This window comes from Aplidium turbinatum, chromosome 3 (assembly GCF_918807975.1).
Source record: "Aplidium turbinatum chromosome 3, kaAplTurb1.1, whole genome shotgun sequence".
In the NCBI taxonomy this organism is placed as follows: domain Eukaryota; kingdom Metazoa; phylum Chordata; class Ascidiacea; order Aplousobranchia; family Polyclinidae; genus Aplidium; species Aplidium turbinatum.
Genome location: NC_137474.1, coordinates 42,310,088 through 42,327,453, shown reverse-complemented (window position 1 = coordinate 42,327,453; position 17,366 = coordinate 42,310,088). Strand labels below are relative to the sequence as shown.

General features: G+C 37.4%; 2 protein-coding genes across 6 annotated transcripts in view; one reads left to right on the top strand and one right to left on the bottom strand.

Moving 5' to 3' along the window:
- LOC145767356 (uncharacterized) overlaps window positions 1–17,366 on the bottom strand; it is a 114,243-nt gene that overhangs the window by 85,095 nt on the left and 11,782 nt on the right. The window lies entirely within an intron of this gene.
- Window positions 4,667–17,366, top strand: part of LOC145767352 (intersectin-1-like) — a 46,077-nt gene continuing 33,377 nt past the window's right edge. For 3 of the 4 annotated variants that reach the window (XM_082579160.1, XM_082579161.1, XM_082579158.1), the window contains exons 1-11: window positions 4,667–4,812; window positions 9,580–9,739; window positions 10,213–10,358; window positions 11,035–11,070; window positions 11,573–11,639; window positions 12,560–12,660; window positions 13,067–13,216; window positions 13,677–13,813; window positions 14,112–14,224; window positions 14,595–14,669; window positions 16,652–16,810. In XM_082579160.1, coding sequence (XP_082435286.1) covers window positions 4,746–4,812; window positions 9,580–9,739; window positions 10,213–10,358; window positions 11,035–11,070; window positions 11,573–11,639; window positions 12,560–12,660; window positions 13,067–13,216; window positions 13,677–13,813; window positions 14,112–14,224; window positions 14,595–14,669; window positions 16,652–16,810 — 1,211 coding nt within the window. In that variant the 5' untranslated portion in view covers window positions 4,667–4,745. Of the gene's footprint in view, window positions 4,813–9,579; window positions 9,740–10,212; window positions 10,359–11,034; window positions 11,071–11,572; window positions 11,640–12,549; window positions 12,661–13,066; window positions 13,217–13,676; window positions 13,814–14,111; window positions 14,225–14,594; window positions 14,670–16,651; window positions 16,811–17,366 lie in introns of those variants that run through there. The other variant, XM_082579162.1, reaches the window with a different exon arrangement.

Genomic DNA, 17,366 nt, shown 5'->3' with positions numbered 1-17,366 from the left:
GTATTTTATATTACAATATCGATAGCCTACTGCGATCGGTAAAGTGCTTTGAAGCGTTATCGAAAACCAGGGATTAAGGCTTCGTTGAAGCAAATGGAATAGAAAATAGCTGCGTTTATACTCATAGAAATGTAAAAAACATATTTTACAACATTGATTTAATGTAAAATAATATTCCCAATCTAGACTTGACTCATTATTTTTCAGAGAAGAATCCAATTTTCGTCGACACATGTTCACGCTAGTTAACCAACTGAGCTATGGAATAATTCCCGGGCAACAACACCTCAGCAATCGAAAACTTCATTCTTTCAATCTCGGTGACCGGGCCTGCGTCAGTGTTTCAAAGCATCTACAAGTAGGCCTATGCAAAACTGCCAGGATTAAGCTCTGCAAGAAGCTTTCTCAGTCCGAGAATAAAGATTCAATCAAGTTGAGCGCCGGACTTTGTGCATGAAGAGACTATACAAGATCAAAGCTGCACTGGTTCAGCTGTAGATTTGTGCGCAACGCTCAGTTTAGGAAATGCTGTCCATTCAGCGGCACCCAATGGATGGAATAATTTACAGATAGCCACACTTCAACAACAAACGAAAAACTTCACTTTGTCAATCTTTGGCACCGGGCTTGCATCAAAGCCGATTTCCTCCTCTGAATTAAGCCTACCTTGATTAAGCTTCAAAACAGGACTGTTTCATTGTGATGATAAACTTTCAAATAGTGCACACAAGAAACACTATTTTTTATCTCCGAAATTCAAATGACAAAAATTAAATTTATATCGAAAGATAAAATTACACCGTGATCATTATTTAATCATTTAATGTAATATTTGAGGGTTGGAAACTCTACAAATTTTCAGTGCCTCTGTGGCATCCTGCTAAGGCCGCTTTCAACAATGTTTCTGCTTGTGATATTAATTGTTTTTTTTTTTTGTAATTTACTTACATGTTCTTCACTCATGAGGGATTCTAGAAAGGAATTTATGCAGATCAAGTGGTAAAACAAATATAATGACTGTTAACATTATGTATTGTAAGCCTTTTAGAACTGTTAGTTCTTCAAGTCAATTTATTTTGTTTCATCAGCGCCATATATTAATAACAAACAAGCAGAGTAAATGTAATGGTCAAAACAATGCATTGTACAACTGTTGGTTAGATTATGGCGCAATCAGGATGGTAGCGAAAGACCTTCATGTCAATTGATTGATTGTATCTTTATCCTCGGACTGAGAAACCTTCTTTGAGAGCTTAATGAGCCTGGCGCTGGCAGTTTCTTAAGCAATTGTAAAGGCTTTGAACTACTGACGCAAGCTTGGTCACAGAGTGAAGCTTTCGATTGTTGTCTAATTTTTTCCATCAGGTGCCGCTGAATGGAGAGCCGTTCTTAAAATGTGTTGCTTAAGCACACACCCCGAGAATTAACCAGTGCTGACTTGGTCTTGCAGATTTTGTATTACTAGTTAAGTTATGCGCATTAACCAACTGAGCAATGTGGGCCGTTATGTAACCCATCATGCAAAACACAGTAAGGCAACTATAGCCTTGTAGTTACTTCTAGATGCTTGAATTGTTTGTCTGTATGTATAGTCCATGTGTAAATTTAAATTTGCAACCATTTTTTTCTATGACCTCTGAAAATCATATTTGTTAACTTGAATAGTTACTCTTTTTTCATAAAAATATTTTCATACGCTTAAGCTTGTAATAGTTTGGTGGTATTATTGTGTGTATTAAAAATTACAGAGCTGGTATACAAGTCCCCCCCCCTTGGCAACTCATAGAAAGTCACAATTAGAAGTCAATTTAACTCACTCACTGTATAAAGAAGGCAGAAAATTTCAACAGGTTAAAAACTTGCCTGAGAACATTCTATTGTACTGAATATTCATTCATTTCATTCATGTTATGAGTGAATAGATTGTTTTTCTCTGTGTGTGGTGCCAGTTTCTCGAACTGGTTAGGCAAACATTACAAAGAGTGGCCTCTAAAAATAATTTTTATAGCAAACTTTAGTTTTCATGCCTATTCGTCTCAACTGTTTGCATTGTCGACATGGAAATTAGTTTCTCAAATTGTCGGTTTACTAAAGTATCGTGCATTGTCTGCATCGTATCACAATGCACAATTCAACAAAACTTAGTTAATTACACTAAAGAGACAAAAACGTAAGGCACAAAAATTATCTATAAGTTTTTTCTGATTTTTCACGTTTCAATCTGCTTCAAGCAGAAATGGTAACTAAATATAAAGACAAATTATTATCTTAGTTTGCAACTTTTAAGATTTGTAAGTACCGTAGCAACAGAGGTGGGCAGTAGGGATAAGGGATGCAACCTAGTTCGTACCATGAACAGTTCGGACCGTCAGTTCGTACCTTGAAAAGATCGAGAGAAAAAATTAAAAAAAAACGAAGTCGCTGATCGCAGTTTCCGCAATCATTTTAAAATTTTCCCCCTCAAAAGATCGAGAGAAAAAATAGCTCAAAACCGAAGTCCGCTGATCGCAGTTTCCGCAAACATTTTTCCGCAGTTTCCGCTAACCCTAACTCTAACCATATAGAGCAGTGTTTCCCAAACTTTTTTTTACTAGCGCCCCCCTGGACAACGAACAGAGCATCAAACGCCCCCTTTGACAAAAAAAAGTAAAACCAAAGTTATTCTCCATTCATTACAACTTAAAGACCAATTCTAATGAGACGGATGAGGTTGGTGCAGATCAGCCTCTTGATATCAGGTTTCACTTTGGATAGGAACAATCTTAAGTCTACCCGTCTAACTATGCCAAGACGGTTTCTTTTGTTATCCAGAAGCGTTGTTACGGCACTGAAAGCACGCTCCAACAAGTATGAGCTGGGAAAGGCAATGATAAAACTTTGACCCGATTTCGCACGTGAGGGTATTTTTCTTTGATTTGGTTCTGTTGCCCGAACGATTGATACGAGATATTGAACTTCGGTTTGAGTGCAAAATCGCTTTGCAATTTTATCAGTTCCTCCTCAAGAATTCCATGTTCGGAAATATCACAGAATGGGTCGATTATCCAGTCATGGATTTCTAACTGGAATACATCCTGGAATCGAACTCCCATGCCTTTGTGGACTTCTTCAAGATGATTGCTGTACGTCTCTACATCAACATCGGATATGCCTTTGTCACTGGTATCAAGTTGATGCAAGCTTGAGAATTGGAAAAATTCTCCTCTGGCTAAATTTCGCTGATATAACACGAGCTTATTTCGTTACCCTGAAGGGATTTTGATTCATTAAATTTGGAAAATATGTCTGACAAGTAGGCGATATTATTTCTCACAACCAGGACGTCATTCGCAAGGCCAAGGTCACAACTATTTAGAAATTCCACAATAATTTCAATCAGGGAATAAAATCGTGCAAGGCAATTTCTCTTGGAAAGCCATCGTACTTCGGTGTGGAGTAGTAAGCGCTCAAAAGCTTCATCGTTCTCATTGCACAATCGTTTGAATAAAGCGTGTATTCACAGCGTGCGCTTTAATTTTATTCACTGATTTGATGACAGTCTTCAAAGATAAATTAAGACGAATGCTAGATCAAAATACTCTCGGACTGTAAGATCGGATTTGCGTAATCGCAGTGCTTGCAGCGCAGTGCTTGCAGCGCAGTGCTTGCAGTGCACTTGCAGCGCAGTGCTTCGCAGTGCTTCAAATTATCATGCGTTATGCGTTACGTTACGACCTCAACTAACTTGTAAGGCAATGCGAAGCGAGGTTGCCTACATAATTACCACAATATTTGCCACGGAGCTCTTATAGTCACCGTCTTCTTTTGTATTTCTTTGAAGCGAAACATGACAAAAATGCTTTGCAATCCTCTTCTTGTAACTGCCCCGATTTACTCTCAGCGCCCCCCAATCGCCCACTTTATAACCAGCGCCCCCTTCATGGTCGCCAACGCCCCCAGGGGGGCGCTGGCGCCCACTTTGGGAACCACTGATATAGAGTAATCTATGCTCTAACCCTCGCTGATCGCAGTTTCCGCAATTTTTTTCTCCGCAGTTTCCGTTAACCCTTACCCTAACTCTAACCATAGAGTAATCTATGCTCTAACGCTAACCCTCGCTGATTGCAATTTCCGCTAAATTTTTTCCGCAGTTTCCGTTAACCCTTACCCTAATTCTAACTGCTGATCGCAGTTTCCGCAAACATTTTTCCGCAGTCTCCGCTACCCTTTACCCTAACCATAGAGTAATCTATGCTCTAACCCTCGCTGATCGCAGTTTCCGCAAATATTTTTCCGCAGTTTCCGCTTACCCTTACTCTAACCATAAAGTAATATATGCTCTAACCCTAACCCTTGCTGATCGCAGTTTCCGCAAACATTCTTCTGCAGTTTCCGCTAACCGCAGTTTCTGCTAACCCCAACCCTCGAGTTTGTTACAAATTACAAATTGGGAAACTTCGATCAGCGACTTCGGCTTTGTGCTATTAAACTGCGATCAGCGACTTCGGCTTTTTTTTAATTTTTTCTCTCGATATTTTTATGGTACGAACTGACTGTACGAATGGTTCAAGGTACGAACTAGGTTGCACCCGGGCAGTAGCACGCTACTTTTGTAGCATGACTAGTTGACTACCATATTATGCTCGTAAATTGTCGTAACTTAATTTATTTTTGAACTACAGAAAGTCATGCAGTAACATGGTAACTTGAAATTTAAAATTGGTTTGGAGAGTTTTTTAAGTATAGTAAAATAATTGTGGACAACAATGGCACAGTTCATGATGTCAGCAACTTCTGGTTTTGGTGGTATGCAAGGAGGCTTTGGTCAACCAGGTATGTATAATTGTATATAGTTGCAATCAGTGTCACAGTCAGTGGCGTACACAAGGAGAGGGTTTTGAGAGTTAAAAAAACCCTCCCCATTGAGCTTCATATTTGAAATTTTTGCATTGTTTTATGGCTTATCATGACTTTATTTAAATGCGTCATTGTCTATTTTCCATAGTTTTTATGTAAATCAATTTTTGTAAACACGTATTTGTTTTATGATACAGCTGTTATATAGGGATGCACAATACAGAATATCGAATCTTAGAGATTCGAATCTCAATGTATTCGAATCGCATTTGCAGTTTCTTTTCGGATATCAGGATTCGAAAATAAATCTGTTAAATGAACAGTGTGCAACGTTGACCAAATGTAAAGTTGATATTTTCCGTCAGTGTGCAACGTTGACCAAATGTAAAGTTGATATTTTCCGTCTTGCGCGCCGACTTTTTTCTTCATGGACTGTTTGTTCCAAGCGCCTTTTTTCTTCCTTCATAGACACGCAGTGCGTTACCGTGTGACCGTATGATGCTTGATTTATCATATGTTATACTCTGTTTGACATGTGATACTAATACAATTTAAAATAAAGTGCAAATATTTTTGCTTTTTGTTTGATATTATTTGGAAAAAATTGCTGCGTAATTTCAGAATAGATTCGAAATTCTGGATTCGAAATTAAGTATTCTAGAATAGCCAGGTATTCTGTATTGTACATCCCTACATATATAGCCAAGAAACTATCTGCGACAAAACAAAAAAGTAAAAAATTGAGTAGCCTAGCTGGCAGCAAATATTCTACATTTTTTGCTTGATTTTGTTGAACTTATAAGTTTAGTGTAGCTGCTTGAAGCTAAACTGTAGGAGTGTAGGCTATTGTGGACCCAGGCTCACCACCAGCTTCAATAGCCGGCCTGTTTTTTGGTAATGGCTACTATTTTTAGTGGACAACAATTTCCACCTTTGATTGGACATCTCTACAGATAACACTGGTCAACAAAATGAGAAAAAAGTTTTTTGGCCCGCAGGACATCTAAGAGTGTTTTCTGGGGTTTTCAAGGTCGCTGATTACGAATATGACATTGGTTTTGCCAGATTGACTCTAGTTTAGAAGATACCTATACCCATAGATTGGCCTAAATTAGTGTATTTACCCCTTAAACATCTCACCAAGAAGACGTAAATCTTATCAACTTTGTTTGAAATAACATAATAATTAGTAACTAACGCTCATTTAAAAATTACTGTAAAGTCCTACATTCCGTCCTACATTTTGCTCCTGTACCAATTGGACATTCTACCAAGATGAAAGAGGAGTATGATGCCATCAAACTTGTCCTTGAAAAGCTTGACTACAATACCCATAAGTGGCTCATCTGTGTTGACATAAAAATGGTCAATTTTCTAATTGGTCAACAAAGTGGACATACCAAGTATCCTTGCTTCTTGTGTTTGTGGTACAGCAGGGCGAGAACCCAGCACTGGGGCAAGAAAAACTGGCCAGAACGCACTAGTCTTCAAGTTGGGACAGCCAATGCAATTAATGAACCTTTAGTTCCCAGGGATAGAATTGTATTTCCTCCTCTGCACATCAAGTTAGGGTTAATGAAGCAGTTTGTCAAAGCATTAAACAAGGAGGGGAATTGCTTCAAGTATCATGCATTTGCAGTCATATTCCAGGACTCTCCGATGAAAAGCTTAAAGCTGGTGTCTTTGATGGACCTCAGATTCGAACGTTGATAAAAGATTCTGATTTCACCAGTCACATGAACAGCAATGAACTCACTGCATGGAACTCCTTCAAGGATGTAGTACAATAGACAGACAATCGATAACAACTTAATAACATTGAATTGCATAATTCAAAATTAATACAGAAATGAAATAGATACATAATTTCGAACGTTTTCGGCAAAACTTTCTGCCCTCTTCAGGAAAATATCTTAATTCATCTAAACAAAACAATTATTCGTGAAATGTTTGAAACTAAAATTTTAATCGGAAATTTTAAAATTTAATTTAAAATTTCAAAATTTTTATTTAAAATTTTAAAATTTCAAATTTCAAATTTTTTAATTTAAAATTTAATTTAAAATTTCAAATGTTTGAAACTAAAAATTCAATCGGAGTTTGAAACTAAAATTCATGAGGCACTCCAAATAAAGCAGCACAACCCCAGGCTCAACAAACAATTATTCGCTGGGGGGGCATCTTTTTTGTTGAATTTGTATTAGCTTACGTTTATTTTATGTTATGTTGTCCGCTCACTATCTTGTCTCATGACCACACTCCCGCATAATTATGACAGATTGCTACCACCTTTTGTGTTTGTTCGTCAGTTGTTGCTTGTACGCAGGTCAGTGCAGTTTTATTGAATTTCAGTCATTTATTATTAACATTTCACGAATAATTGTTTTGTTTAGATGAATTAAGATATTTTCCTGAAGAGGGCAGAAAGTTTTGCCGAAAACGTTCGAAATTATGTATCTATTTCATTTCTGTAATAATTTTGAATTATGCAATTCAATGTTATTAAGTTGTTATCGATTGTCTGTCTATGGTTTTTAAAAAGTACCTCTCTACCAAAGCTGTAGTACAATACATCTTGGGGAATCACAAAGCACCTAATTACAGAGAATTAGTTTGGCAGATGTTAGCTGCATTTGGAAAACGTGGAGCTAACATGAGCTGACATAAAGTTCACTTTCTATTCAGCCACCTTGATAGATTTCCTGACAATCTTGGTGATTACAGTGAGGAGCAGGGGGAAACGTTCCACCAAGACATCAAGACAATGGAAGAAAGATTATCAGGGCAGATGGAATGAGCACATGATGGCAGACTATTGCTGGAACCTGTTGAGAAACTGTCCGAAAGTTTTTCACAAGCGAAAATCTTACAAGAGACATTTTGTCGTCGCAAATTAGTAGTTTTAATCTTATTGTATTTCATGCCATTGTTTTCAATTTACAATGAAAAAGATAATGTGGTTGCGTTTATCTAAATTTTATGATACAATGTTGATTGACTGATTTAATGCAACATTTTTTAGTGTTTTATGTACTTACACTAGGCTACTGTGATTGTGTATTTTGTGTATATGACATCGGTAACATCAAGTTTTGAAGTATGACAAATCTAATATCCCTAAAAATTTCGTGATGTTGCTGTATTTAAACTTAAAACTGTCTTTACTGTTCACAATTGACCATTAAATTGCATTTCTGAAATATCTAATATTGTTAAACTTTTATTTTTGATCTAGCGCATAAAGCTCAAATATGGGATTTTGGTCAAAATGACCCTATGCGATATCTCTAAAACTAAAGCCATTTCGGGAAAACTATGGCCATATTCGGAATCAGCGCCCTTCAAAACCCACAAAAACACTCTAACTTTGCCTGCCAAAAAAATTGTGTTGACCAGTATAATCGAAAATAGCAAAAGGGTGCCCTAGTCATCGAGTCAGCTGCTTCCATTGTTTTGGCATTCCATTAAGTGTCTTGTTGAGACACAGTTTGCAAGCGCATGTTCTACCATAGTGTTAAACTTGAGCCATTTTGTTCGTCGTATCCAGGTTTACACCTGGTGGTTGAAGATTTAGATTAAGTGGACGGGAAGGCAAGGAAGCCAATCTTCGTGTCCACCTTCAATCCTTCATGCATGCCTTTCAGTGTCCTGCCAAAGACACAGCCGCATGCTCTTGAGCGGTGCCGATCCGGCGCCCTTTCAATTGCCGTTCCAGGGCTCTCACCACTCGGCTATGCAGCCGGCGTGATTGTTGTGCAGACATTATCATCTTTCGGTCATGTAACCAGATCTTTAAGCTGCATATATGGCAGCCAATTTTATGCTGTGAAAAACAAAAACCCTATATTGATAAAAGTACAATTTTTGTAAATGCTCAATTTATTGTTGATCATGGTTTTCTATTCAGTCTATGAAGTCAAGAATATTATTATTAAGAAAATATAGAGATTAAGAGAATATAGAATAAGTAAGAGAATATATTCAGTCTATGTTGTTTTACCAGCTCACATTATCAGTGTTTTTTTAACTACACCAAGAAGCATTTAGAGTTTGTAGAGAACTGTTGATTATAGCCTAGCTTTGATTTACTCATCTGTAATGTTCTACTATTTTTATAATTGTGTACAAATACGAATTTGTACTGTACAGTTGGTAGCAGGGTTGAGAAAAAGCCCAACACTGCCAACACGCATGTTTTTTTTTTATTTAAAAAATCCTGGATTTTTTGGGGTTTTATTGAAAAAAGATGCAAAAAAGGTAGATTCATGCTTACTTCACCTCAAATACTACTTTTTACCAATGAAGTGCCTTTCACTCACAGTACATGCTGGCATAACTCAATAAAATAATGCACTAGGGCTGTTTCAGGAGGGCGGTCAAACTATGAGGCCTTCTTGCATAAATGAGTTTGAGTGTAGTAAAAAGTGGCATTACTTGATTTTTGTGTACAGAAATATCCACTGTGTTTTCAATTATCCTTTGAACTTTCCTTCACAATCACATCCTTAAGTCCTAATTTGAAGTTTGTTTTAAGTACCTTGTAGTACTTTGGTTCATTTTTTCAATTTTCTGATAAAAATTGGACAAATATGATACTCTGGGTTTTTTATTTGTTTTTTTTGTTTTTTTTTAAGTGTTTTTTGGTTGGGTAAAATACAGACAACCCTGGTTGGTAGCCTATACAGCCAAAGTGTGCTTTTCAAAGTGATAGACTATTATATGTTAAAAAATGAGTTTGTTCAGCTCCAGCAAATGTTCAATGGACGATAACACCACAAGAGCGGTCAAACTACGACACCCAGTTTAACACCTTACAACCAGTGGCTGGCTTTCTCCGTGGGGATCAAGCCAGAAATTTTTTCTTACAATCTAATGTACCTCCACAAATTCTTGCTCAAATTTGGTAAGAAGTGCACTGTTTTTAATGACATTTTTCTCACTTTGATTTTATAGTTTTATGCAATGTTACTGTTGCATTTCTTTCGGTGACATTACATGTAAATTTTGCTACACATTAACTTTTGATTTCTATCAGACTGTGAAGTCAGAGTTGATTTTTGAAAATGATACTTTAACTTCACAAGGATTTACAAGGTTTTAATAGGATTTTAGCATTTTCAGAGTTTTTATTCGACTCTGCAACTTTAATCCATATCAACATGGTGTCTAGGAAGTGGAAACTTACTGCCATAATAAATAAATAAATATTGTAAACAATATTGTGTGTCTTTCTCTATGTTTAGTTTTAGTGATAACAGATGGCGCAAAAGACTAGGAAACTTTGATTCTCTGCGAATAAACAACATTAGTGAATAAGTGTTGATCTTAATGTGCTGATCAATTTTTTATACTTCAATATTTTTATTTTCAATTTAGGGCATTAGCAGACATCACAGGAGATGGCAAGATGGACAAATTCGAGTTTGCTATTGCCATGAAGTTAATCAAATTGAAACTTCAAGGAGTGATGCTTCCAGTAACTCTTCCTGCCTCGATGAAGCAAACTTCCTTGGGAGGATTAGGTTTGCGTGGTTGAGATTGTTTTAGCTTTCAAAGGGATTGTGGAGTGTTCATGTTTTACTGGGTTAGGTGTCATGTCTGTGTTGTGACTGATAATTTCAATTTCTGCTGAACCTTTTTTTCTACTTAGAAATCAATATCCGTCATGTTAACCAAATGCTGCCTACAGTTTGTGCAAATATCTTTGTCACGTGGGGCAACATTGTTCATTGCATGGCTTAAAAGGAGAACTATCTGTTTAACTTAAGTAATATGCCAGGATAAACATATTATATGTAGGTATGTTTATAAAAAATAAAATGCGATTAAAGCAATGCTAGCCTAGTCAGTAGTCATTGATTGCATTTCACTCAGAAATGTAACAATTGTTCCAAAGAGGACTGCAAGATGCATTGGTACAGACACTGGGCATTATGCAAGGTATATTTATTGGTATAAATCTGCTATGTGTATTTGTCACGACTCACGGCCATATAGATTACTGAATGTAATGCTGGCTGGAGTTCTTCCATGGACTGTAGGTTGAAGTTGGACACTCCTTCCTGCCTTACAAGATCCATGTCTTCCACATTAATTTGTTCATTTTATCCATCATATACGATATAGATACATCATATCGTATATTCTATATATTTTACATAATATGACAGTTATTTACCTTCTTTAATTTATGTCCAGGTGCTACTTCTTTGTCTAATGGCGTCTCGTTGCAAGGTAATTATTAAATTAAGCAGTTTTTACTGTTTTAGTTGAACCTTGCAATTTACATTCGCTAAAAACCAGTTGCTGTAACATAGCTTTGAATGTCATGGCACATAGACTCAAATGCGCGTTTGTGCATAAGTTTTTTTTTTAATGAATTATACTTTTAAAATCATAATCTGTTTGCCTGCATAAATATTTTCTAAGAAATTTAAACACCAGTTTTTTATGTGTTAAGCCTGAAGACAATAGAAGAATTGAATTTAAAAAGTTTTACAAAGCAATAGTAAACCACGTTATTGAACTATATTGTATTGTACAGATTGGTGTGACAAAGTCAGTTTGCAAAATAAAATTTAAACTGCACACACACTAACTTTAGATTTCAAAAAGTGTGACGTCTATGGTAGTTAACCTCACATTTTTAATTGTGGAGTTCAATTTAGTTGCCATTGCCTGCTGAGATCCTGATTTTGCACTGCTTTGTAATTGTTTATGTACAAATAATATTTAGGCGCTTCTTCCACAACCAGCAGCACTACTGTTTCAAGGAACAGTTCATTTAATGATGGCATGCAAAGGTAGGACCAAATGTTTCATTTGAAATGTGGCCACTGTGTCGTGATCCCCTTTTTGACTTCTGTAGGCTTCAAAAAGAAACAATGTTTCAGCCTTTCAGGCATATGAGATTGCGTATCACTCAGTACAATAACATGTGTTGTTCAACCGTATTTTGAGTAGGCACGGATTCTGTGTCAACCCAGGCTTAGCAAGTAACTATTATTCGGTATGTTGATCTAGCTAACATGTAAATTCTTTTTACGTTGATATAACGTCTTTAAATGTTCATGAATAGACGGATCGAGCTAGCTGTGCACTTCACATGTCCCATTGGTACACTCCCCTAGGCCCTAACTACTCTTATCAACTAAATGCTCTCCATAGTGAATAGTTCCATCATAGAAATATTTTTCTAACCCTTCTAATCATTTATTTTCATGTCCTGCTATCGATAATGTGTATTTTCAGTAAGTTGTTCACAATGCCCAGTCTAACCTAAGTTGCCGCTACAGACACTTAAATTAAGAGAAATTTACAAGTGATTGGAAATGCTCAAAAAACATTAATTAGGATAAAAAAAACACTGCACTGTTATAGTTTGGTGCCTGTTCCATTACCCTTTGCTGGCGTTTATGTCCGATACGTGGTGATGGAATTTCTATATGTCGTAAACTGAAACTTTTCGTGTCAACGTGGATTATTATTTACTTGCTATTGAGTGACCATTTGATTGAAGCAACGCATCTGTACTGGTCACTAAGTAAACAACTACCCTGTGGGCTTTTATATGCGGAGTCTGTATCTCGACAATATACTGTGTCTGTGTTAACCCTTATCCGAGCTGAGTATGTTTGCTCTGAGTTTGACTCTTCACTCGTAGACCGAATAATGCTGAAAAGGCAAATTTTGTTTAAAAACTTAACCAAGCAGCTGTTTGCAGACCACCATCTAGTACAGAATGGTCCGTGCCAAAGCAGTCCAAACTAAAATATACTCAACTTTTCAACACAAACGACCGGACAAAGAGCGGGTACTTATCAGGTATTACTTGTCATATTATCCAATTGGTGGTTTTTTAGCACAGACTTACGACATTGTGCCATCATACTTATGACATTGAATTGATCACATTTTTCGATTTCTGAAGCTGTGTTTTTCGTTTCAAACCACATGTCGAGCTGCTATACAATACTATCTTGTCTGTTAGAAGGAGCTGTGTGTTTCCTGCTGAAAAACAGTCAATATATTTTGATACAAATTGTGCAGACGCAGCATCAATATGAAAAACACCAAATTTTCCTGCTGGATTCCCGGACAGCGAAATCCGTCATTTTTACATTGATTCAACGTCTGCAGACGTTGAAAAATGTAAATGTCGTCAATTTAAAACTGACGGATTTCGCTGTCTTGGTTTGTGTGGCTTGAGCCATTGATATTGTGTTCACAGGAATGCAAGCCCGGCACATACTAAGCGGCACAAACCTCCCTCAGATGACATTGGCCAAGATCTGGAATCTGAGTGACATTGATAATGACGGAAAATTGTCCCAGGACGAATTCATATTGGCCATGCACCTCGGTGACACTGCTAAAGCAGGTATGGCTCAGCGTGTTTATGAAAACTGTTTATAAGAAGACGAAAATAAAAATAAGTTTTAAAACTGATACCATATTTTGTATGTTTGAAATGTAAAACTTAAAACGGTGTTAGAGTTTTGTAGTTAACATTCTACCAGAAAACCTGAGCTCGTGCAAAACTTGAATGTTTCTATTTCTTAAGAAATTAGTGTCGTACTCAAGAGGTCACGAGTTCGGTTACCGGTGCCGGCTGTTTTCTTTTTTTCAAATTATAGCAACTCACGAAATCAATATGTAACAGTAATTGTTACATAATTAAAGTTACATATTATACCGTTTTTTTATTCTGAAGTTGTCATTAAAGGACTTTGGTTTTGAACCACACATTCATGAAAAGAATTAAATCATCACTAACTGAAACAAATAAAACGAATTGTTGCAAAATATTATTATTATTATCACTTCTGATTGGTTCACAGGCAACACCTTACCCACTGCTTTACCTACCCATCTCATACCCCCATCCTACAGAACCTCCGCTCAGGCTCCACAAGCACCTAGCATGGGTCAGCTTGGGTTACTGACCCCATTAAGCCAAATGGACCCCAACTTAAAGGTATAACCCAGCCGACAAAATCAATCCTTTTTGACGTTGATTCAACGTCAACGACATTAAATCAATGTAAAAAAAGGACTGATTTTTTTGGCTGGGAAAGATGCGTATTGTAATTGTCAGGTAGAGATTCCACTTCTTTTGCTGGTTAGCTTCAGAAGGTCTCACATGTTCCATTAACGTTAATGACTTAAAGAAGCTGAAAAAAAAACTGGATCTGTAACCATTGTTAACACTTTAAATTTTCCGGCATTTGTTAGCGACGTGCTTGCATCGAAAGTAACATTTTTCATATTTTCAGTCCAACGCATCAAGCTCTGTGGACAACAGTATTTTCACAACGTTTGAGGATAAGCGACGCGATAACTTCCAGAAAGGGAACCTGGAACTTGAGAAACGCCGGCTGGCTCTGCTGTGAGTAGCAACTTTAGTATTGTCGAGGTGTGCCAGAAGAGAGTGCCTTGTCATAACGGTGGCACAATTCACTTTTACCCATTAAAAGCCCATTAAAGACTAAAAAACATTAGTTTTACCATCATCAGGGTGAAAAATCTCTCATTTTTGTAAAAAGTTGTCCTGCATATAATGTTCCGTTGAAGATGTTCAAAATTTGAAGAAAAAAAACTCGTTTCATAGCGAGCCGATGTCGGGACCGGGTGTATCCTTAGCTTTTCAACACATGAGTTTAAGTTAGGGTGCGTTTTTAACATAATATTAAAAGTTTTCAGCATTACATTCTTGCAAATAAATTTAACAGTGAAACTTCTACTTGTTACGTTTGCAGTGAAAGTCAACAGAAGGAAAAGCAGAGATTGGAGCAAAAAGAAAGAGAAGAACGGGAAAAGAGGGAAAAAGAAAGGCAAGATGAACTATTTCGTTGTTTTATTTCAGAAACCTCTTGAGACTACTCTTCAAACACAAGCGCTTTTTGCACAACGAAAAGTGAAAACGCGTAATAGATTTTTGTTTCTATATAGTACAAAGTGGTCCTTCTGAATTACGTTTTATGAACGTAATCTGCTTGTTGTTCCACTTTTGACTCACGTTTTCTCGCTGTGCAAAATTCCCATCATTTCAAGTCGATTTGTATTCCTTCAATCAACAACTTGAGTAGGAGGCGTGCTTTGACTTGTTTGATGGTTTCAAGCTTGATGTCTGATGGTTTCGTTTCAAGTCGATGCACCAATACTGGTCGCTTTGGCCGACCGGTGCTAGAAAGGTTCGATAGGCTGTGTCTTGGCACGCTTGCTTGAACGGCTTGCTTGAACGTGGAGTAGTAGACACGTGAATTGGCTACTTACCTTCTCTTTCACTTTATTTGAAAGTCTTTTAACATGCCTTCGTCTGCGCACACTTTTTTGTGTGTTGTTAATTTCTTCTGGTTCTGTTCATGCTTTCAAGCGTGGTATGTTTACTTTATTTTAAATCACTGATACTCTGAGAAGTGTTTCAGCTAGCAAAACCCGTCGTTTTACATTGATTCAATGTCTGTAGACAAAAAAAGTGCAAAAACAACAGGTTTTGGTTGTTGGAGTGTAATTTTGTTACGAGCGCTCTCAAATATTTCATCCGTTTTATATTCTTATAACTTGTTGACATGTTTACACTGCGTTAAACGCAGATAAGATGGCAAGGTTGTATGAAGCGTATTAAAGCGGCGTGTGGCGAGCATTGACAGCCACCAACGCCAATTTTTTGCCCGTGTTGGTCCCATAAGAACACCTCCACTTGTTCATGGATCTCACTTCCTACATGCACCAGTCAATTAAATTCTTAAGCTTATGATATATCAACCAGCTGTGAGTGTGACCACGGAAAGAGAGGGTTGTTCTTCCTGGCCATCAGCACACAGTTTGAGCATTCCATAGTGCGTTAAGGATATTGCGTATTACTGACCATATGCTGTAGCCCAGCTATCAAATCAGATCAAATGCGTCTGCTTCCATGCTGGCGTCCCAGTCAGCAAATCAGTCCTTTTTTACATTGATTCAACGTCTGCAAACAATGCAATGTTCGCAAGCATTTGGCAGCGATAGACTTTTGCTTCAAAAACCTTGAAGAACGCTTTAATCGAATAAATCCGTCTTGTTTGAAAACAGCTGTTTATTAAAGTCTCTCAACCTGTCACAACAATTCAACTGCGGCAACTTTTTGTTACAATTTTACTCCTTTTTTGCGTTGATTTAACATCTACTGACGTTAAATCAATGTTAAAAAGAAGTTTTGTTGGCTGCGTAATGTAGACCAACGTTCTCAAGACTTGCATTAGGAGCGCCTCCAGCTATTTGGACCACAAGTTAAAAATGTAAGAACTTAAAAATGCCTCCGTGTTACTTGATGGTAAGGAGAAACGGCTTCGTGGGTTTGACAACTAAGCAGCAAGTAATGACGACTTCTGCCATTGAGGTGGGTGCTTTACTGCATGAGATATCAATAGTCCCCAAGTTCCTAGCAAGCAAATCAGTCATGTTTTACATTGATTTACCTCCTGTCATTTTTTACATTGATTCAACATCTACAAAAGTTGAATCAATGCCAAAAATGACTGATTTTTGCTGAATGGGTCGTCCTCAGGTTTGGCGTCATTTTGGTGTGTTTTGAGCATCATTAAAAGTGTTTTCCAAGCATCTCAAGGTCTACTTCAGAAAGCAAAACCTGTCATTGCGCTAATTTTAAAGAAAATGTTTTGAGAAATATATTTTAGCCAAACAGTGCCAGCAATCCTTTTGGATGTACAGAGCATTCTACATTGTTCAGCTGCAAGACATTAAACCTATCCTAGTTTTTCTAATAACGTTAGCTGGGTACGGTTTGGTGAATTTGTGACGTTTACTTTTTCAGGATGGAGCAAGAAAGGAAAAGACAAGAGGAGTTGGAAAGACAATTGGAGCGCCAAAGAGAAGCCGAAAGAGAAAGAGAGGAACAAAGGAGGAAGGCGATAGAACAAAAGGAGGCAGCTCAACGAGAAATGGAAAGACAACGACAGCTAGAATGGGAAAGGTACCGCTTGTGCTAAAACATGCGTCCTAACTGTTAAGACCTAATAGATCTGAAGTTCGCACAAATACAAGAATAAAGATTGAAAACAGATGATTGTGGAAGTTTTAGTTGGATCAACTTCACAACCTTTTGGTAGTCTACTGCCAATGTAGTTTGTAAAATTGACCGAACAGCAATCCCTTCAACCATCCTTCTTATCAACTAAGCCCAGTGTCGGCTGCATAGCCGAGTGGTGAGAGCCCTGGAACGGCAATCGAAAGGGTGTCGGTTCGACACCGCTCAAGAGCATGCGGCTGTGTCTTTGGCAGGACACTTAAAGGCATGCTTGAAGGTGGACACGAAGATTGGCTTCCTTGCCTTCCCGTCCACTTAATCTAAATCTTCAACTAGCGGGTGTAAGCCTGGATACGACGAACAAAAAACTAAGCTAATTGAATCTATTTATTTGTTCTGTTTTGCAACCGAACGTTGGTTGATGCATCTTCTGTGCCTTCCATGTTTGCCGAGCATGCCTAAAGACAAATTGGTACATTGTGTTCTCACAATTGGCGAATGT